General features: G+C 41.2%; 2 protein-coding genes across 2 annotated transcripts; one reads left to right on the forward strand and one right to left on the reverse strand.

The window, feature by feature from the left end:
• Positions 1 to 1,525: 1,525 nt before the first annotated feature.
• Positions 1,526 to 10,657, forward strand: LOC117394703 (protein phosphatase 1 regulatory subunit 14A). The gene is made up of 4 exons (XM_033993187.3): positions 1,526 to 2,040; positions 6,427 to 6,504; positions 7,210 to 7,242; positions 9,017 to 10,657. The coding sequence occupies exons 1-4, from the start codon at positions 1,846 to 1,848 to the stop codon at positions 9,101 to 9,103; spliced, it is 393 nt and encodes a 130-aa protein (XP_033849078.3). The 5' UTR covers positions 1,526 to 1,845; the 3' UTR covers positions 9,104 to 10,657.
• Positions 10,658 to 14,684: 4,027 nt separating this feature from the next.
• Positions 14,685 to 20,244, reverse strand: LOC117394643 (cdc42 effector protein 3-like). The gene is made up of 2 exons (XM_059004894.1): positions 20,044 to 20,244; positions 14,685 to 16,804 (listed from the first exon to the last, which is right to left on the reverse strand). The coding sequence occupies exon 2, from the start codon at positions 16,202 to 16,204 to the stop codon at positions 15,434 to 15,436; it is 771 nt and encodes a 256-aa protein (XP_058860877.1). The 5' UTR covers positions 16,205 to 16,804; positions 20,044 to 20,244; the 3' UTR covers positions 14,685 to 15,433.
• Between the last annotated feature and the right edge of the window lie 1,338 nt (positions 20,245 to 21,582).

A 21,582-nucleotide genomic window follows, 5' to 3' on the forward strand; every position in this document is an offset into this window, starting at 1 on the left:
ATAAATATTAAGCAGGACTCAGGTATGCAATCTCTGCCGGTGAATGCGGTAACACTGCAGTGACGCTAGTCTGCCACTAGTAGGCGCTGTTACTCTGTTATTAGCTCAGTGGCCCAGCATGTAATTTAATATCGTCTCTCTCTCTCTCTCTCTCTCTCTCCCTCTCTCTCTCTCGTTGCATGTATTTCCATTTTTTTTACATATGAATCTATTACTTAGAAAACAATATATATATATATATATATATATGTGTGTGTGTGTGTTCAATAAACAGTAAAAAGGATTCCGTGGAATTAATTTAATCGACTGAAATACTTAAAATAAATATTATTATTATTTATTTCTTAGCAGACGCCTTATCCAGGGCGACTTACAATTTTTACAAGATATCACATTATTTTACATACAATTACCCATTTATACAGTTGGGTTTTCACTGGAGCAATCTAGGTAAAGTACCTTGCTCAAGGGTACAGCAGCAGTGTCTCCTACCAGGGATTGAACCCACGACCCTCCGGTCAAGAGTCCAAAGCCCCTAACCACTACTCCACACTGCTGCCCCCATAACCTACAAAAGAAATTACGAGTAAACTCATTGCTTTTTTTTTCTTTTTTTTTCTTTTTTACATGGGAAACGTGGGACTTAATTTTCACTTGGATGGAAGTATTAATTAGCTTAATAAGACCTTTTTAATTGTTGTCAGCTTTCAAGTTAACCACACCATTTTATAAGTAACTCGAAATCGGCAGCTTTCTAGGAGCTGAGAACAATTAAAAAGGTCTAATTAAGCACATTGTTACTTAAATTAATGAACACTGAGAACTCAGTTGGAATGAAAACCAGCAGACACAGGGGGTCCCCAGGACCGGGGTTGGGAAGCTCTGATCTAAATAAACGTAAAGGTCAATTATTTAGGAACCCCAAGAAAACTAAGACAGAGTGTGATAAATCTTAATACCTTCGCTTCAAAGAAAACTCTCATGGCAAACTTGATAAGGGTACAGACTGCTTGCCCGTCCCCTTTGACTGATAAGAACTACCAGAGACTCTTTCTATAGCTCTATTTGTTCAAACCACATACATTCAAGAGATTAGAAATAATCGTTTTTTTTTTTTAATGTGATTGTGTGCAGCACTATCTGATTCGTCCTGGGGAAACTACGAAATAGTTCCCATTGCCCCTGACGATACCCATCGCTTTGTCATTTAGGACTTTTGGAGTTTGTCACATGCTGAGATACTGTACACAGGAATGCAGTATTTCCGTTTCACGAGCCACTGCACCCTGTCCCGGACAGCCACAACAAAGCAGGTTTTAGGTAACCCCTAATCACCCATTTCTGAGGTATGCAAGCGGTTGATCAACTTAGCAAGTTAAGTTGTTCAGTAAAATCTGGTCCTGGAGCCCTGCAGGGTTTTTGTTTTTTATATGTAGCAGTCGCCTTTTTCCAAGGCGACTTACCGAGACTAGGGTGTGTGTTTGATTATTGTTCCATATCTAATTAATTAATTGAACAAATGACTGCTTAAATTGCACAAAAAATACTGCTTAACTATGAAATTGAATTGCTTCAGGTCTTTAGAGATTGATGACCAGGATCGGCCATCCCTGCGCTTCTTGTTTGTTGGTGTTTGTGGGGAAACTGGATTTTGCACATAAGTCCTGATATGATAACGCGACTGACTGACTAGCGACAGGGATAAATTCATGCGCTGAGCTTATCTTAAATTGCGACCCGGCGCTAGGACCCGCGGAGCGCTGCTGCCAAGCATTGGATAATAGCTGCTGTGAGGACTCTTGCTCAGTTTACAGTTTTGAATTCGGCTGTGAGGTGCTGTGGAAGATGGCAGGGAATAGGGTCGGAAGACGGTACCATAACAAGGTTCACTCGCCGAACCGGGGGATCGGAGAACAGGGGATCGGGCTGCAGAGGAGGCAGGCGAGGGTGACGGTCAAATACGACAGGAAGGAGCTGCAAAAACGTGTGGATGTGGAGAAGTGGATCGACGACAGCTTGGATGAGCTGTATTCGGGAAGGGTAAGTGAGGATGCTGGCCGGTAGAGAGCCACACCCGCCTTGCTAGTATAGAGTGGTGCCTTGGGAAGATACCCTGAAATAACGCGTTTTATTTAGCAGTGTTAGCGTGGCTTTTGCATGGTGTTATTTTTTATTGCAAATCATCCCTTTTCCTCTAAAATGTCTTTATAATTAATAGTTTTCAATTGAGACACGGGTGCGTTAATTATTATAATTTATTGATGTCTACCTTTCCATAGAGAAGTGTGTATGATTAGCGTTAATTGCCAGAATCGCCCCACTATACCTGAAATGTCTGCCTGGACTATTTTCCAGTGCTTGATTTTTTTGAAGATGCATCTCTTGCACAAGGGTACTTGTATAAAGTGTTTTCATTTTTTGCCTGTGATCATAAGCTAGGTAATGTTTTGCATTGCTATTTCTCCAATAGCGCGCACGTTGCCAAAGGCAGACTGGTGCTACGGAAGAACGTGGTTCAGAAAGGCAACCTTTGCATTCAGTATTTAATTTCACACGGGGCTAGTAACGGTGTGATACAGTATCACAATGCATTAGTAAGACCTCACCTAGAATATTGTGTTCAGTTCTGGTCACCTCGTTACAAAAAGGATATTGCTGCTCTAGAAAGAGTGCAAAGAAGAGCAACCAGAATTATCCCGGGTTTAAAAGGCATGTCGTATGCAGACAGGCTAAAAGAATTGAATCTATTCAGTCTTGAACAAAGAAGACTACGCGGCGATCTGATTCAAACATTCAAAATCCTAAAAGGTATAGACAATGTCGACCCAGGGGACTTTTTCGACCTGAAAAAAGAAACAAGGACCAGGGGTCACAAAGGGAGATTAGATAAAGGGGCATTCAGAACAGAAAATAGGAGGCACTTTTTTACACAGAGAATTGTGAGGGTCTGGAACCAACTCCCCAGTAATGTTGTTGAAGCTGACACCCTGGGATCCTTCAAGAAGCTGCTTGATGAGATTCTGGGATCAATAAGCTGCTAACAACCAAACGAGCAAGATGGGCTGAATGGCCTCCTCTCGTTTGTAAACTCTCTTATGTTCTCAACACCTTTGCCAAGAAGCTGAGTTGTAAACTGACCGTGTTAACAGCGTCGCTTCTTATTACAAAACGAGTCTCGAATTAGAAGGGGGGGGGGGGGGGGCGTTTTTTCTTCTTTCTTACGGTGTGTTTGTGTGTGTGTGTGTTTGTGTGTGTGTGTGCGCGCAGAGTAATATCCTATGTTCTACAGTTTAAATAACGTGTCATTTTAGGGTTACGTGTTTTTGTTTTAAATGTTTAAAATTAATTTTCGATCAAAGGATGTGTTTGGGTTACATATCTAACACGGTTAATAAAACGTTTCGGATAAAACTCAGGTTCGATGCAATGGGATTAATAATAATAATAATAATAATAATAATAATAATAATAATAATAATATCTCAGTATTGCACCAAAGGGATTTTTTTTTTTTTTTAATTACAAGCATGCATAAGAACTTAAGTTTGGGAAAAGGCCATTCGACCCATGTTACCAATTTATAAAACACAGAATCCTAGTCCTTTTTATTTTACTACTTCACCTGGTAGGCTATTCCATCATTATTATTATTATTATTATTATTATTATTATTATTATTATTATTATTTATTTCTTAGACACCCTTATCCAGGGCGACTTACAATTGTTACAAGATATCTCATTATTTTTACATACAATTCCCCATTTATACAGTTGGGTTTTTACTGGAGCAATCTAGGTAAAGTACCTTGCTCAAGGGTACAGTAGCAGTGTCCCCCACCTGGGATTGAACCCAAGAGTCCAGAGCCCTAACCACTACTCCACATTGCTGCCCTGTTCCATGCATTTATAACAAACAAATATATATATGATATGCATAAGACTTGGTGTGATCTGGCAAGTTGTAGTAGATTAGTTATAAGTGCCAGATCATTCTTAAATACACCAAAAAAGTGCATCCTACCTGTTCAACAAGGAACTAACGCTACAAAAGAGAGTTGATTTCTAGTACTTCTATTATTATTAACAATAATATTATTATTATGAGCCACGTGTTTAAACACAGTGCGACTGCAGGACCCCCGTCCCAGTCCTGCAGAATTCTTTCAGTCTGCTGCCCCCACAATGCTGTCACTGCAGGCTATATAAGGGAAACCAGCTCCATTCTCACGGTTACAGTTTTGGGGGGGGTGGGCGGGCGGACGGACAGACGACCCATGCTTGGAGTCTCGGTCCATCAACAAAACAGCACTTCTGATTTCAAGGAGGCAGACACAACCGTATAAGGCTGTCTGAGAAGTGTTTTGTGGTGATAAGGGTATGGGAAAGAAAAACAGGCTTTGGGATAACAAACTGCAGGACAAGTTTCCCGACATGTGGGGGTGGGGGTGGCTGGAGGGTGGTTTTATTTTGCTGTAAATATGTTTGTGTGAATTTGCTTGGGCGTTGCACTGTAACAATTACAATCACGTGTTTCATAGAGCACGCCATGTCTCCTCTTATTCTAGCTAGCAGTTTTCCCATCCCATGGTTATATCCTGCATTTACCATAGTTTACCCTGGATTGCCAAGTTTAATAATATGCTTTACCACCCCTCTCTGTGCTTTACAATGCTTCCCTATGCTTTACCACACCTCTCTGTGCTTTACAATGCTTCCCTATGCTTAACCATACCTCTCTGTTCTTTACAATGCTTCCCTATGATTTACCGGAACTCTGTGTTTTACAATGCTTCCCTATGCTTTACCGGACCTCTGTGTGCTTTACAATGCTTCCCTATGCTTTACCGGACCTCTCTGTGCTTTACAATACCTCTCTGTGCTTTACAATGCTTCCCTATGCTTTACCACACCTCTCTGTGCTTTACAATGCTTCCCTGTGCTTTACCACACCTCTCTGTGCTTTACAATGCTTCCCTATGCTTTACCAGCACTCTCTGTGCTTTACAATGCTTCCCTATGCTTTACCAGACCTCTTTGTGTTTTACAATGCTTCCCTATGCTTTACCACACCTCCCTGTGCTTTACAATGCTTCCCTATGCTTTACCACACCTCTCTGTGCTTTACAATGCTTGCCTATGCTTTACCAGACCTCTCTGTGCTTTACAATGCTTCCCTATGCTTTACCACACCTCTCTGTGCTTTACAATGCTTCCCTATGCTTTACCACACCTCTCTGTGCCTTACAGTGCTTCCCTATGCTTTACAATGCTTTCCCTGTGCTTTATTACACAACGCGATGGTGCTCGCATGTATAAGGCATGCATGGGATGAACATCATCAATCACATGCATGCCTTACACTGGTGGTTGAGTAAGAGGATACGAATGCAAACCTTAGACATGCGATCAACATAATTTGTTACAAAGAAGCATGAAATGAATACAGGTCATTAAATCTGCATGAATGAACAAGGGGCTGAATTCAGAAGGAATGACTTCAGAACTCTGAGGTAGTGCAGAAGATATTAATTTTGTTTCTTTGAATTTGTGGCCATTTTATTTTAAAGTGTTACCGAAAAGCAACTTTTGTATTTGAGCTGTGGGGCGAAAGTAGCTTCGGGTAAAATAAATAAATTAAAAAAAGGGGTTTCCAGTAGTAAACTTGTCTCCACCACCCCTTCCCTGCTCCCTGGGCTTTAATAGCAGATTGTTAAGAGATCAAAGGGGAGATTTAAATAAAGTTCAGGGGTAGCACAGACACCCCACCCCTAAACACAATAAGATTTCAAATGACTAATTAACATGAGGTTGCATTGCGTGAAAAGGTTTTGATGGGTGTGGAAGACCTATGCCTTAAAGAATGGAATTCTTTATTTTTTTGATATTCTTACCTGATAAGATGGACTGTCCAGTCCCTGACCACATTCCGGCGCCTCCTTAAGACTCACCTCTTCAAACAGCACCTGTAGAACTCCTCTGTTGTATCCTGGGACACTATCACCCTTCATTTAAATGTGCTTTATTTTGCTCTTATCTGCCCCCTATTTTACTGCATTTAATCCTGTACTTCAGAATACTGTAATCTGCCAAGTGTTTAACCTGTAGTACTTTGTATTTAATCACATCCTGATGTAACTATCACTATTTAATCATATCCTGATGTAACTATCACTATTATCTGCTGTATTATTGAATTGTGGTTTGTCACACTTGAACAAAAATTATTGTATTTCTTGCTCTTATTATATTACTTGTATTGTAACACTTGAAATGTATTTGCTTGCGATTGTAAGTCGCCCTGGATAAGGGCGTCTGCTAAGAAATAAATAAATAATAATAATAATTAAGATTGGTGCAACGCGGTTCAGCCAGCGTGCGGCAGTGGAAGTTTCTGTAACCCTGTGATCCCGTTTTGTTTTCCAGGAATCGGAGATGCCTGAAGTGGATATCGATGGCTTGTTAGATCTGCTGAGTGACCAGGAACGGGGACAGAAACTGCAGGTAACAAATAACACACAGTGTCGCTCACAACAGAACACACACCCCATCAAACACTCTACACCCATGGGAACATGTCAGAGTGATGCACACACATACACTGACCCAGAACTGTGAAACATTCCATGAATGCACAGGGATGGGAATAAGACCCCCGTTCCATAACTGTTTGATCCATTTCTGGTTTTACTGTGAGTTTAATCAGACATACCTGAACTTGTTACCTAGACACACTGGGGCTGATCAAGCTGGTAGTTAAACCTGGAATGGGAGACACTGCTGCGCAACAGGAGTCTTATTTCCATACCTGCCGATATAAGGATGGACAGGTTACATCATAACCCCCTCCCCAATTCTGATACTGTTTTAAGAACTCATGCTAAAGAATGTCCTGACCAAGTTTCATCAAAAATTGGATAAGACCCTTGGATAAACGCACTTATAGGACTGTAAAACGAGCAGTGGTATAATATAAATGAAATTTAAAAAAAACGTCTACTTTGACATTTTAGAGTTTTATCGTGACGTTGAGACAGACTCCTGCCCGAAACTTTTGTCGCACACACACAGGCAGACAGATTCTGGATCCAATACAATTGATCCTCATGGTTTAGACTAGCTTAGCTGATTCACACAAAGCTGTCTGGAAATATGAAGTGGATATTTCTTAAAACATGACAAGTGATCTCCTTTGTTCTCTTTTCTCAGGATATCCTCCATTTGTGCAAAAACAACACAGAGGTGAGTGGACGAGTTTCGTTAGAGAGAGAGAGAGAGTTCTCTGTTAATCTGCTTTCTGTAACACAACCAGCCACAATGACAACAACTCCGCTGCGCTCGGTGCCTCTCCTGATTCAGGCTGTCTAGTTTGCCTTCCCCCGTCCCAGTACAGCTGTCCCACAGTTTGCAAGTGAAACCACATCCCAACACAGCGCTCGGCTCCAAACATAAATATTATTGGATTGGGGCGTGCAGAGTCGCATTCCTCCTGGGTCGTGTTATTGGCGAACTGTAAATATGAATGCGACCCCTTGCTGCATGCGAGACGGTAAAACCTGTTTAATCCGGCAATGATGACAATCGGAGCAGTGTGCCGGATTACAGAGGTACTGAACCCTCTATACTACACCCTCTTACTAAATGGGTATCGCAGGAAGAACACTTATTTTTAATACAGTGTAGTTCAAACATAACTCTCGTCAGTGATCACCATATCTAACTCTTAAGCCCTTATTGTATTCTGTACCAGGAAATTGAAATGAACTCGTAACTGGAATGAAGGGATTTCTCAGAAGGAATACAGAGGGTTTTATCAGTGGCTGCAGGGAAGTATAGAAGCTTTATATAAAGAGAGATTTTTCCCGTTAAGATAAGGGATCACTACAATACAATCCCGTGCAGAAATATTACAAATTCAAAGACATTGAAGACTGAGAAAGTTTCCTAGTCGAAGTTAATAAAAGCGATTTTTTCGCCTATAATGTTAGGATTGAGACATTAATGAAAGGAAAAAAAAACTATATGAACATAATTTAGATATCTTATTTAACATGTCAAAGAAACTGCAAAATGAGATTGCAAGTGTGTCCCGGAAGTCATACTAGCAGGACAGTAGTATTTCATGTTTAGATTTCGAAATGTCACATTGTTTTCAATTTTTGTCATGACCTATATGCGGAAAACTACAAAACGGTATGCAATTCGGTATGTTAAGGTAACATTGTTCAGCAGGTTTCATTCGACTTTCTGAAGCAAAATGTGGTTATTCTATATAGGGTGCCTATACATAATCAGAAAAATTAGTGAAATAGTTTTATTGTTTTCATAAGATTTGCCACTCGGAATGAAGCGTGTGTAACACTACGCACGAAAACCAGACAGTTGCATGTTTAAGCAAAACATTTCAATCGTTTAACAATAATGTTTAAATTGTTAGTTTTCCTGTTAGAAGGAGGGAGGGAGTGCTCTTTCATCTCAATAACAACTCCGCTGCGCTCGGTGCCTCTCCTGATTCAGGCTGTCTAGTTTGCCTTCCCCCGTCCCAGTACAGCTGTCCCACAGTTTGCAAGTAAAACCACATCCCAACACAGCGCTCGTCTCCAAACATAAATATTATTGGATTGGGGCGTGCAGAGTCGCATTCCTCCTGGGTCGTGTTATTGGCGAACTGTAAATATTAATGCGATGCACCTCGCTTTCTCGTGAGAGAGTAAAACCTGATTATATATATTTACGCAGCACAAAGAGGTGAAGTGACTTGCTCAGGGTCACACACAGCGAGTCATCAGTGCCTGGGCTTGAACCAGGAACCTCCTGGTATAGAGCCCTTTTCTTTAACCACTGGACTGGCCGTCTTCCGTTCCTGTAATGCAAGACCATAGCGCACTGATCCAGTCTTTTGGCCACTCCCTTATTCCTGTTTTAAGTTTAATATTTTCAAAATGTATATTTGTATGGCTAATCGTTGTTTTTATAATGTATTGTTCTTAACCCCCCTCTCCTCTTCCTCCTCCAGCCGTTTATCAAGGAACTGGTCTTTAAACTCAGCGGACTTCAGAAACAGGAAGAGCTTCACAAAAAAGGAATCGAGCCTCACCACTAGGGGGCAGAGTTCCTCAAAAGCTACGGGTGTGAGCGAAGCACGGTGGCTGCAAGTCCCCACACCCCTCACACTCCTGTACATACACAGCCCTCGCTGCAAGGTGGAGCCAATCGCAGTTTTTGATTGATGCAATTGACCACATGATGCCAGTTCTGATCCGCTAAAAATCTGTTTATTGGAATAATGCGTCAAGCTACTGCTCTATTTTAATGAACAGGTGCTGAAGTACGGTCATTATAATAGAACTCTATATATCTAATTACTCTGGCTGGCTGATTTTATTAACCTTTTTTTTTAAATGCAATAAAGTATTATGTTTTATGGTGGTGGTAGTAAGGTTCGCCACAGTTTAGATCCTGAAAATAGACTCCAAATGCGTGAGGGGTAGGTGGGAGGGGTTATAAGCTCTGGCCAGTCTGTAGAGCTCCTCCCCCCTCTTAAAAAAACAAAAAAATTAACGAAAGAAAATATTCAAATACTGTTTTTAAGTGCACCAACCAGTCAATCAATCACACGAGTTTATATAACTGTATTGTTTTTGGACGCTTCTGTAATGTTTTGTATAGATTTTTTTTTTTTTTAAATACCAAGTTATTATCCTGCTGCTTTTTTTTTTAATAATTTCTATTTTTTATATACTTCATAATAATAAAAATTAAGATTTATTGCTGCGTTGTTTTTTTTTTAAGTACTATTGAAATTGCATCAAAGTGCCGTCCGCTTCCAGCTTTATTAAATGTGATTTATTTTTCCCCCCTAGCACGTAGCGCGCGTCTCTTGCTGGATGAAAGTTTTTACTGCAGGATTTCTCGATTTCCACACATTAACACACTTGGTTAAGGATATATCACAAAGGAAGGATCACGCTAATAATACATGCATGCATAAGGCTACAAATCGATTAAGGGGGCATTATGAAACTCTGAGTTATTGAAATATATCCTTTAGAAGGATTTCAAATTTGAGACATAATTGTTCAACCGCTTTAATTTTGAAGCAAATTTTAATTGACTAACAGCGACTTCAATGTTAGCCATTTATTGACGCCACTGTAGGGAGAAGCTCATTTGATCAGCACACTGAAGATTGCACATTTTGATCAGTGATGTGTTGGAATTGAGAAACAGGACTTGACCCGACTCTGAATGTATGTAATAGTGCAGTCAGTTTATACCACTGTGATATAACTAAGACTGTGGGACCGTGTGGCGTCCCATTAGAGCTGCCAAATCCCATTGCCTTTTCCAGTGCAGTGGCCAATTGCATAAAACACTTTCAGTTAAATTAGTTTCCCCCCTAAAGTTTCTCCTGAGGACATTGCAGGAAGCAGCTTGACATTTTAAGAGTCAACACCCTAGTTAGGGAACATGCATCTTTACTTAAACTTAATATTCTTCAGAGAATCTTGTGGTAAGGGGAAACCAGTGAAGATCTGAAACTGTAATACAATGGTTTTATGATTTTTTTTTTTTACGGTTTTCTGTGACTTGTTTGCACTTGTGTGTAGCAACAATACATGTTCCTACTAAATAAACAAATCTGTTATTGCACAAACTTTCTCTTCCTGTTTCCTTGATAAGTGTACCATGGTATTTGTCATTCCCCATGCTTTTTTCAAGGTTATGCACTTTACAATGCTTTACCATACCTCTCTGTGCTTTACAATGCTTTACCATACCTCTCTGTGCTTTACAATGCTTTACCAGACCTCTCTGTGCTTTACAATGCTTTACCATACCTCTTTGTGCTTTACAATGATTCCCTATGCTTTACCATACCTCTCTGTGCTTTACAATGCTTTACCAGACCTCTCTGTGCTTTACAATGCTTCCCTATGCTTTACCAGACCTCTCTGTGCTTTACAATGCTTCCCTATGCTTTACCAGACCTCTCTGTGCTTTACAATGCTTCCCTATGCTTTACCAGACCTCTCTGTGCTTTACAATGCTTCCCTATGCTTTACCAGACCTCTCTGTGCTTTACAATGTGTGCCTATGCTTTACCAGACCTCTCTGTGCTTTACAATGCTTCCCTATGTCAGTTTTTCCCCTGATGGCGTAACCTTGATCACGTTCTGCCGGTGTCTCCGGTATCTGCTGCAACAAAAACAGATTTTCAGGTCCGACAGCATTCCAAAGCAGCCCTGACTGAACAGCGGAATGTCCAACAGCTAAAGCCTTTGTAAAAATGCACCAGGGTAAATATGCAGCTTATCCCACACTTTTCCTCCTTGATTACGCTATGCATTTAGTTTATCGTGGTTTGGCACAAGTGGGCGTGGCCAGTAATGAAGTGGTGATAGGACAGAGGGAAGGACACTTCTTCACAGAGAGAGAGTGGTGAGGGGGTGGAAAGGGATACCTGCTTGGGTCACCTAGTCTTGTTGTTCAGGCTGAACCACTGTGATCCAAACTTGGAAGAGTTCTGAGATCAATCGGCTTCTATTAGGAACCAGTCCAGCTAGAGGGGCCGAATATGGCGCTCAGCATACAGAACTGTTATTATGTTGGTAAGTTTGTATCATCCAGAACTATTAAACAGCCACTAGCGACGTTTAGAACTAGTGAAAGAGCCCTAATTGAATGTTTGTGAACTGTATGTTCCTGTACACTTCAGCTGAACTCAACCAGCCTCAACAAAGTCAAGGGCTACGTCTGACTCACAATGTCTGAAAAATGCAATGACAGTATTTGTTAACTGAGACATAATCACACTTCACAATTGTGTTTTATATATTATATATAAACAATGCTGTGCAAAAGTCTTAGACATGTTGCATTTTTCTACTCTGATGAATTGTGAGCATCAACAATTTACTCAAAGCCTCCACTACTGTTTTCAAGGTGTGGTATCCAAAGAACAATCAAAAAGTACAGACGGCGACAGCTGTGCCTTCTGCCAGTTCTGTTGTCAATTCAACGCTTGTCTTCTTTCTATTCCTTAAGGATATTATCTTCAAGTATTGCTCATCCTTGTTAGACAGCTTTTTAGGTCTTCCACTCGTTTTTTTGTTTTTTTTAATTAGATGATGTTTCTCTGTGCTTGTTGATTATGCTTCGGATACCACACCTTGAAAATCAAGTGATGCGAGTTATTTCACTCAATGTGTTTCCTTCTTTATGCAAGTCAAGGCTGTTATAATAGTAGAAAACACAAGTGGAGGCTTTGAGGAAATGATTGATGCTGATAATGCATCAGAGTAGAAAAATGCAACATGTCTAAGACTATTGCACAGCAGTGTGTGTGTGTGTGTGTGTGTATATATATATATATATAGTCTCGTTTTGCTTTTCAGTTCAGAAGGGTAACGCGCAACACAGAAACCAGGACCAGAGGACACACAGCGTGGAAATGAAATCAGAAAAGAGAGAGAGAGGGAGAGGGAGATTACACAAATGATTATACTTATAGATAGATAGTCTTGGTTTGCCATCATCTAACTATAGCAAAAAAAAATACAGAAATAACCAGCAGCTTTATTCATCTTTTGTACAACAGCACCACCTGTCGGTCAAATGTGGCATTACAGACCATCCATTGAGAGTTATTTAGAGCTATTCTGCTCCGCGCCTTTTACTTTATCAAGCATTACGTTACCCAACATGGATCCTAGTGTCGGTACAAAAGCCTCTTCACCTAAAGCCTGACTGGCCACTGTATTACTACATGCAGCAGTAGTAGGTTATATTTGACAGGTCAAAGTCTGTTTTAGCTTGAGTCAAACATAACTTAGAAAACTGATACATTGTATTGACCCATTAAGTACCGAATACATTTTTCTTAAAAAGAAAAAAAATGAACACAAGCGTTTATGTAACATAATGCATTAAGTTTACACTCAACTTCTGCTGTTAATAACATTTGAGGAGTAAGTTATCATAACAATATAGTTAAAGAGAAATTTTAAATAACAGCTAGATGCCAGTTCAAAATGCTCCAATAAATTACAAAGTAGCCTGTCCTCAAATAGGGACAGTGCCATTTAATGGGTTGAAAGGGGTGGCCCTCGCCCACGCCCTGCATATAAAAATGCTGAAATAGCTAGCTAGCTGTAGTACACGATAGTGGCCACTTGGTGTCACTGTTGTACAAAAAAAACTTAATACTGTAATAATGGGTTGGAGGGGTTTTCTGTAAGTGTTAGCAATACTGTATAACAAAAACCAACGTTTGGGGGAATTCCGATTTTTCTTATATTTACTTTTCATCTTTCTTACAGGTCACATGCATAACCTCCTGCTGCTGCAGGTCGTTGCTCGGTAATGTCAGTTTAGTTAAGAACAAGGGAGGAAACTTTAGGGAAACAAACTGGAGCGCCAGCAAGGTCTGCTTTGTTTCTGTGATGTGCAGATAAAATGTGCAACAAACTATGGAGGAACATTAACATTAAAATTACACACTAAGCAATTTACCAAAAGTCGTCTTAATACTACTACTAGTGCTACTACTACTGACTCTGGCCTGCTTGTTATACCCAAATGTGCACCACACTCGGGGAGCGCTCTTTTAGCTTCATGGCCCCGACTCTCTGGAACTCTCTCCCAGCTTTAGTGTGTGCAGCTCCCACAATCGCTCGCTTCAAATCAACTCTCAAGACCCGCTTGTTCTCTCTTGCTTTCAGTGCTCTTCAAGCCTGATATCTGTTATTAGCTGTTGTCTAAATTGCTTTTTCATCTTATTCATATGATTCTGTATGACACACGCATCCACAACATTTAGAATTCACATCCTAGCCTTGTATGTAATGTAATGTGCCTGTATTTAATGTACTTGCATTGTTTTTTACTGTTTGTATTTAATGTACTATGCCCTGTATATCACTGTATTTAATGTATTATGCATTGTTCCTCACTATCTTGTAAAGTGCTTTGTGATGGTGGTCCACTATGAAAGGCGCTATAGAAAATAAATATTGATTGATACTACTACTAATAATAATGATAATATTAGTCAGCACCCAGTCGTGTTAATCTTTGCATGGTCACGCTAATTATTAATGATGCTGTCTATGCTAAACCTTACCCCAGCAATTAATAATCAAGTCGTGCCAAAGAAACAAAACAAGCAGAGTCTCGGGAGAGCTGACAAGCATTGTCCTGTTCGGAACAACATGCAGTATCGAGGATATTCACAGAACGGTTCACCAGATAATGAGGACGGAGTTTCCTGGGAGAGAAGCATATGCTTACTCACCTTTGACACATCAGCTTCTTTTTATAAAACAAAGGAAAATGCTTTCTTCTTCTAGGATGTGGAGATTTCCTCTGAGATTTGATAGCGGGGAACTAATCTGTGTGAAACTGAATTTGTTTTGGAGATATTATTATTATTATTATTATTATTATTATTATTATTATTATTATTATTGGGTTCCTCCCCCCTTTTGTGGTTTAGTCGTAATTTTTAAGTGTGGGGATGCGTGAAAATTCTGACATTCTGCAGTTACAACTTTCATCCACCCAGAGGCACTGTGTGCTATGGGAAAATTCCATTCAATAAAATTCCCATTCAATACCTCTCTGACCTTTACAATATTTCTGCAGTCACAAAAGTAATAGAAAAAGGACCATGTAAAAAAAAATTTTGTTGATTTATTTTTTATTTAGTTCAGGAACCCCAAGGACACAAAAAGACGTTTGCCTCCCGTTCACATTGAGGTGAAATGTATACAGTACAACATATTACAACACAACACAAAAAGCACAATAAAAAGCTGTCAGAACCCAGATAAAGCGAGTTTCTAACATAAATAGAGACCGGAGTCATTTGCTACACTATGCAGACAGAACAACGTCTTTTTCCAGGTTTGCAGATTTAGAATAACATTTTTGTGTTTGTTTCACTGCCCAAATGAAAGCAGAAGCATTCAGAGATAAACCCTCGATACAAAAAAAATAAAATCAAGTGTTTTTTTTTTCTTTTTTTGTACGTTTCTGTCTTAATTGTTTTCTGCAGCCAACTGTTGGCGTATAGTTCCCGACTTCATCTGTAATTCAAATCTCAATCTGTTGAAGTTTGCTTTTTGTTTTTTTTGTCTGGTAGCACGTTTTATCCTGCTGCACTTCCCCTTAACCACCACTAGATGTCACTATAAGCATGATCGTCTTGGATGCACCCTGCAGGAGATGGGAGAAAACTGCAGGCAGCAAAAAACGCCTTTCATAAATACTCATATATAATATACAATATAAAACAGAAATCTGTTAAAGGATTTTTTTCTTTTGTTTTGTTATAAATGACTTGTGATTGAAAACACACACGCTGAGATCGTCAAGCAAAAAGACCATTTCCAATTATTAACCCCCAAAATGGGAGGTTCGGAGGTCCCGTCTACAGCTCACAGTGCCTGCCCCGCAACTTATAGGCGTCCATGATCCTCAGGACGTCTTCCAGGATGGACGGTCCCAGGTCCAGATCCATCTTGAAGACAGACTCTGACTTGGGGACGTCGGCGGGCTCTCTGATCTCGCTCAGGAGGTCCTCGTTGCTGAGGCCTGCATCTGAGTCGAGACTCAGCCCCCTGCTGGGGCCCAGGGGCCCGTAGCAGGAACAGCCTGCCCCCATCTCCTCGGAGCTGGAGGAGGAACCCTCAGAGAGCGAGCTGGAGGAAGCCAGCAGGTGCCCGAAACCAGCCGAGACAGAGGTGGAGTAACTCAGCTCCTCGTCGCCGCGGAAACAGACCCCAGTCTCCGCAGAGTGGCTCACCGACATGAACCTCAGGCCCGGGCAGTCGTCCAGGTGCAGCCTGGGAGGCTTGGGCGGAGGAAGCTCCTGTCCGAAGGCGGGCAGGGAGACGGCGCTTTTGAGCAGGGAGCCGCTGTGGTTCTTTTTCCCAGCCAGGAACTCATCTCTGAGAGTCCTGCCCTGGGCTGCCTCCTCGCTGGCTCTCCTGCCCGTCTCCGGGAGCAAATCCAGCTTGCCCTGCATGAAGCTCACGTCCCCGAACATGTCCCCCTCCCCTGCCGGCCCCACATGGGCACTGTGACGGAAATCACCCAGAGGGGGGCTGATCATATCCACGGACAGGACGTCCCGCAGCTTGAGTTTCTTACCCCGCTTTGGAGTGGAGGTTTTCAAGTAGATGGGGGTCTTAGCCGGCATCTTCTTGGCTTTGACACTGTTACCCAGAATTTAGATTTTAGAATTTTTTTTTTGGGGGGGGGGGGGGGGGGGGGTTGTTTTTCCCACTGGAATCAGATCCCAGCCTTTTTAAAACTGAAGTTCTTCCCTTAAAAAGACAAGAATAGAAATAAGCTGAGCTCTACTAGCCAGATCTCTTTAGCAGAAAGGAAATCAGGTCGTGACACTAATCAATCAATGTTGATCTTTATAACTAGCATCAGAGACAACTGGCGACCCAGTAATTAGTAAGCAGTGCTATGTAGCAGAATTGATTCAACTACTGTGGATATTATATATATATGTATATATTTATGAACACAATTGTACTGGTTTAATAAGCCTGATCCTGAAATGGAAGCAGGGACCTGTACTTTGCTAAACTTCCCTTCATAGGTGAGTCCAGCGAGGCGATTGCGTGCAGGGATCCTTAGCAAAACAAAAGCAGGTGATCCTCCTTCCCCCCGCTGGGAATAATCCCTTCTTTCATCCGGCGCTCCTGGAATTCCGATTGCTCCTCGCAGGGAAGCGCGAACGTCAGGATCTCACGGAATGTGGCACAGGGATGTGGTTCTAAGGTTCCTGCCGATCAAAGAAGAGAGTCAGAGGGAGGCTGTGTGTTACAGTAACCAAGGACTACGTTACAGGACTAAGTTTGCACAAGAAAGAAATACTGCACAGTTGTACAGAGCTTGCAAAACAAAACTAGGTGTATTAACCCATTACGTTTCAAATTATTATTTTTTCTTTTAAAAAACAAAAATTAGAACACAGGCTGTATTTATTTATGCAATTTGATAGTTGAATTAAATAACATTTTGAAAATGCTCTAAAAAAATTACAAAGTAGCCTGTCCTCAAATGAAAACAACGACCCTTGATGGGCTAAGGGTTTATCAGCGTTCTGTTTGGTTTGATTTTAGATTTTAAAAAACGTACAGCATTCTTTGCGTCTATGGACCCCCACATCTTGGCAAAATCTAAATTGCACTAAAATATAATTCTTTGGTCTCGATGGAATACATCCCTCCATAGTTGTGGTGCACTAAATCAGAAAACTGTATCCCTCTGATTAAAATGTTAATTCAATAGAGAATGGCCCTAAGTTTTTAAAAAAAAATTTTACTGAGCCTAATTTGCACCACAGTGTATTTCTGGGTGTCAACCTTCAGGCTATGTTTTAAAAGGTCCTCTTCTCCTTCAAGATGTTTATATGAGGGAGAGAGGGGCAAAGTTCTGGAAAGTGTGTTTCCTTTATAGATGCTAAGCCTCTTACTTCTACACCCAAATCCTTTTGTCCACAACCAAAGAACTGGGTTGTAAGCAGGGATGGGATGCTACTTAACACTTCCTGTGCTCTGTAGGTCACTCACTGCAGCCAATTTTGAAGTCGACAGTGTTTTTATTTGAAATGTCACCTTCTTGCAGAACATAAAGTACTGAAAACAACTGAAGAATCTTTAGCACAAGAGAAAGGTTGGGTCGGAGCTAAGGTTGCTTGAGAAATACTGAAGAAATGTGAAGTCCTATTGATTTGAACTCCAAACTAACAGTGAAACAAGCGATTTGAGAATAAGAGACATCTGTCAGGATTCAGAGAAGCTCAAGCTACTTGTTCAGTTCCCCCAAGATTATCTGGTACCTCTTTTTTCACATGCAATGTCAAATAGATCTCATACAAGTACAGGACACCATGTAGAAATCACCGTTTCAAACAGCTAGTTCGGTTTTAGGTTACAAAAAGATTTATGGAAACAATCATTTCTTCCGTTTTGTTAATCTAGGGGTTTCATTGTTGATCATGTTGCACTTCCTCGTACACACCACTAGATGTCACTAGAAGCACGATTGTCTTGCACGCCCCAACAGGAGATTTGGGGAAAGTGCAGACAGCAAAAAAGCCCCAGGTTTTCATAATCGCTGGATTAATTCCTTCACATTCCTCCATTTCTGTCAAGAAAGACTCAGGCTAAACTGTGTCAATACTGGGGTTCAGACTCGGAGAAATGACAAGAAGTTTGTTCTTTCCTCTCCAAATAAAAAAATAAAAAAATAATAATCTGGCAGCTGGTTTGCACACCTCCGCCCGGCTGGGCAGCTCTTTAGGTCTAGCACTGACTTTGATATTACGGATTGTGCAAAAAAAGGTGTTCCATCCAGTCCAGGGCAGACTTGAGGCGTGGAGACTGAACTGCTCCCTCCCTCCCTCATCCCCTTAAGAGAAAGGGTGCTCCCTCCAGTCCAGGGCAGGCTTGAGGCATGGAGACTGAACTGCTCCCTCACCCCCTTAAGAGAAAGGGTGCTCCCTCCAGTCCAGGGCAGGCTTGAGGTGTGGAGACTGAACTGCTCCCTCACCCCCTTAAGAGAAAGGGTGCTCCCTCCAGTCCAGGGCAGGCTTGAGGCGTGGAGACTGAACTGCTCCCTCACCCCCTTAAGAGAAAGGGTGCTCCCTCCAGTCCAGGGCAGGCTTGAGGCGTGGAGACTGAACTGCTCCCTCACCCCCTTAAGAGAAAGGGTGCTCCCTCCAGTCCAGGGCAGGCTTGAGGTGTGGAGACTGAACTGCTCCCTCACCCCCTTAAGAGAAAGGGTGCTCCCTCCAGTCCAGGGCAGGCTTGAGGCGTGGAGACTGAACTGCTCCCTCACCCCCTTAAGAGAAAGGGTGCTCCCTCCAGTCCAGGGCAGGCTTGAGGCACGGAGACTGAACTGCTCCCTCCCTCCCTCACCCGCCTAAGAGAAAGGGTGCTCCCTCCAGTCCAGGGCAGGCTTTATAGCATTGATCTCAAATTCAGCGCCGGTTGATATAACTTTAACTCTATAACGCCAAGCGACTGTTTCAGGTTTCGATAACATGTCAGTCGGTCACTTATATAACAACATTCACTAAGCCCCACGACTTATTACACCGCAATGAAATATGTTCCTATCCTAACACCCGAATGATGTTGTGTACACAGAAACGAACAAGGCTGTAACATTGCTGTCTACGACAGTAATAACTCTTTAAAGACAAATCAATTAGCCAACACGTGTTCCTCAATTCGCTATATCAACATGTAACAAATAAATACAAAAAAAACATTATTTTAAAAGCGAACGATCCTAGAGCCACTGTTGATTTATTTATTTATTTATTTAAACAGTCAGGTTGATCATTCATATATATATATATATATTTGTATGCACAAAAACACCAGAAGTTATAAATCTGCAACACGCGTCTTACTGAATACATCCGAAATAAACAGACTATAAAAAGTAATTTAATCGGCTTACCCCGGTGTCCTCTGCCCTAACCTCGTACTGTGACAGCTGTACCGGACTTATCGGCATTAACAAGCTATTCTCTGCATTGTAACATAATCAACCAAATGAACAGATAACTTATATATATATATATATATATATATATATATATATATATATATGTGTGTGTGTGTGTGTGTATATATTGCAGTAATCTATTAGATAGATAGATAGATAGATAGATGGATGGATGGATAGATAGATAATTACTCCTCCATTCACTATATTGAAAACGTGTAATACGTTGGACGTTTTGAAACGTATGCACAGTATATATATATATATATATATACACAAAAGTTTACCACGGCAAAGAAATACAAATCTTAATACAGCCTACTACAACTTACAGAAATAATAGTAATAATAATAATAATAATAATAATAATAATAATAATAATAATAATAATAATAATAATACAGCAGCAAGAAAATACACGAAAAAAAGTTGAAAAGTTGTAACTATATAGCTACTGTAAATACTACAAGCAATAGAATAAATTAAATAAATATATATACCAATATATTGTGAATCTCCTTGTCCTTTTTCTTTACTGTACGCGCAGTAAGGTGTCATGCATTCTCTCTCACGCGTCTTGCAATGGCGACGAGACAGACTAAAGCAGTTAACGGAGCGCGGTGTACCGATGCTGTGTGACTGTGCGGGAGTGAGTCCCGGAGTGACAGTGATGACAAGGAAAAGGGAGGAGAGCGAGCGGGAGGGATGAGGGGAGAGAGGAGTGGTGGGTAACATATGAGTTCATGAAAAAATCCTGCCTCTGACGTGAAGAAGCAACGAGCGCCGTTCACATCTGTCAGAATTGTGTGTGTGTGTGTCTCAGTGTGTGTGTGCCTGTGTGTCTCAGTGTGTGTGTGTGTGTCTCAGTGTGTGTGTGTGTGTGTCTGTGTCTCAGTGTGTGTCTGTGTGTGTCTCAGTGTGTGTCTCAGTGTGTGTGTCTGTGTGTGTCTCAGTGTGTGTGTGTGTGTGTGAGTGTCTCAGTGTGTGTGTCTGTGTGTGTGTGTGTCGCAGTGTGTGTGTGTGTGTGTGTGTGTGTGTGTCTGTGTGTGTGTGTCGCAGTGTGTGTGTGTGTGTGTGTGAGTGTCTCAGTGTGTGTGTCTGTGTGTGTGTGTGTCGCAGTGTGTGTGTGTGTGTGTGTGTGTGTGTGTGTGTGTCGCAGTGTGTGTGTGTGTGTGTGTGTGTGTGTCTGTGTGTGTGTGTGTCGCAGTGTGTGTGTGTGTGTGTGTGTGTGTGTGTGTGTGTGTGTGTCTGTGTGTGTGTGTGTCGCAGTGTGTGTGTGTGTGTGTGTGTGTGTGTGTGTGTGTGTATTTTAGCAGGTAATGACTCGCTTGTATATACCACTCATCACACTGGGGTATAATTAAAACTTCACTCTGGCAAGAACCAGCCCTCGACAATAATTGTGCTTCCATCCGTTACCACATAAACAATGCGAATACAGCGATGTGCATTTCATGTCCTCTGGGTTAGTAAATGTGATTAGCAATTCATCGCATTACACCACACTAAAAACACTGTCTCCTTGTTAAAACAAACATATGTGCCCTGCCCTGCCACACATTATTATTATTATTATTATTATTATTATTATTATTATTATTATTATTATTATTATTATTATTATTATTATTAACGCATGCTTATAAATACATTGTACGGGTCCTAACGCTAAGTAAATCATAACAGCACTGTAAAAGTTAAATTAATGTGTACATAAATAAACAAATCCTTATATAAAGGAACCACAGTATAGTTTTAAAACGTGTTCAACCAACAGAAATATTACTTACGCGACTGTAGTGTTGTGCGTCTAGTTTTGTCGTCAACGCTTCATTTAATCCACTTTAAAAGTGGCGTTTCTTGTTTGTTCCGTTCAAGAGAGCTAATTGGACTGAGTAACGAGTGAGTGTCGCTGTTTATCGTCCCGGAATTCAGTGCCATTGGGCCGGGTAAAACTTTGCTGGCTGCGGTCTTCAGAACCAGGTGTGGCGCTGGATCTAGGGGAGGGGAGGGGAGGAGGGGAGAGGAGGGATGGGAGG

The sequence above is a fragment of the Acipenser ruthenus genome, chromosome 30 (genome assembly GCF_902713425.1).
Source record: "Acipenser ruthenus chromosome 30, fAciRut3.2 maternal haplotype, whole genome shotgun sequence".
NCBI lineage: Eukaryota > Metazoa > Chordata > Actinopteri > Acipenseriformes > Acipenseridae > Acipenser > Acipenser ruthenus.

Excerpts from the sequence above, each read along its gene's own strand:
- LOC117394703 (XM_033993187.3), top strand. The coding sequence starts at position 1,846 with ATGGCAGGGAATAGGGTCGGAAGACGGTACCATAACAAGGTTCACTCG. Across the intron at positions 2,041-6,426 it reads ATGAGCTGTATTCGGGAAGG|GAATCGGAGATGCCTGAAGT; the intron begins GTAAGTGAGGAT and ends TTTGTTTTCCAG. Across the intron at positions 7,243-9,016 it reads TGTGCAAAAACAACACAGAG|CCGTTTATCAAGGAACTGGT; the intron begins GTGAGTGGACGA and ends TTCCTCCTCCAG.
- LOC117394643 (XM_059004894.1), bottom strand. The coding sequence starts at position 16,204 with ATGCCGGCTAAGACCCCCATCTACTTGAAAACCTCCACTCCAAAGCGG.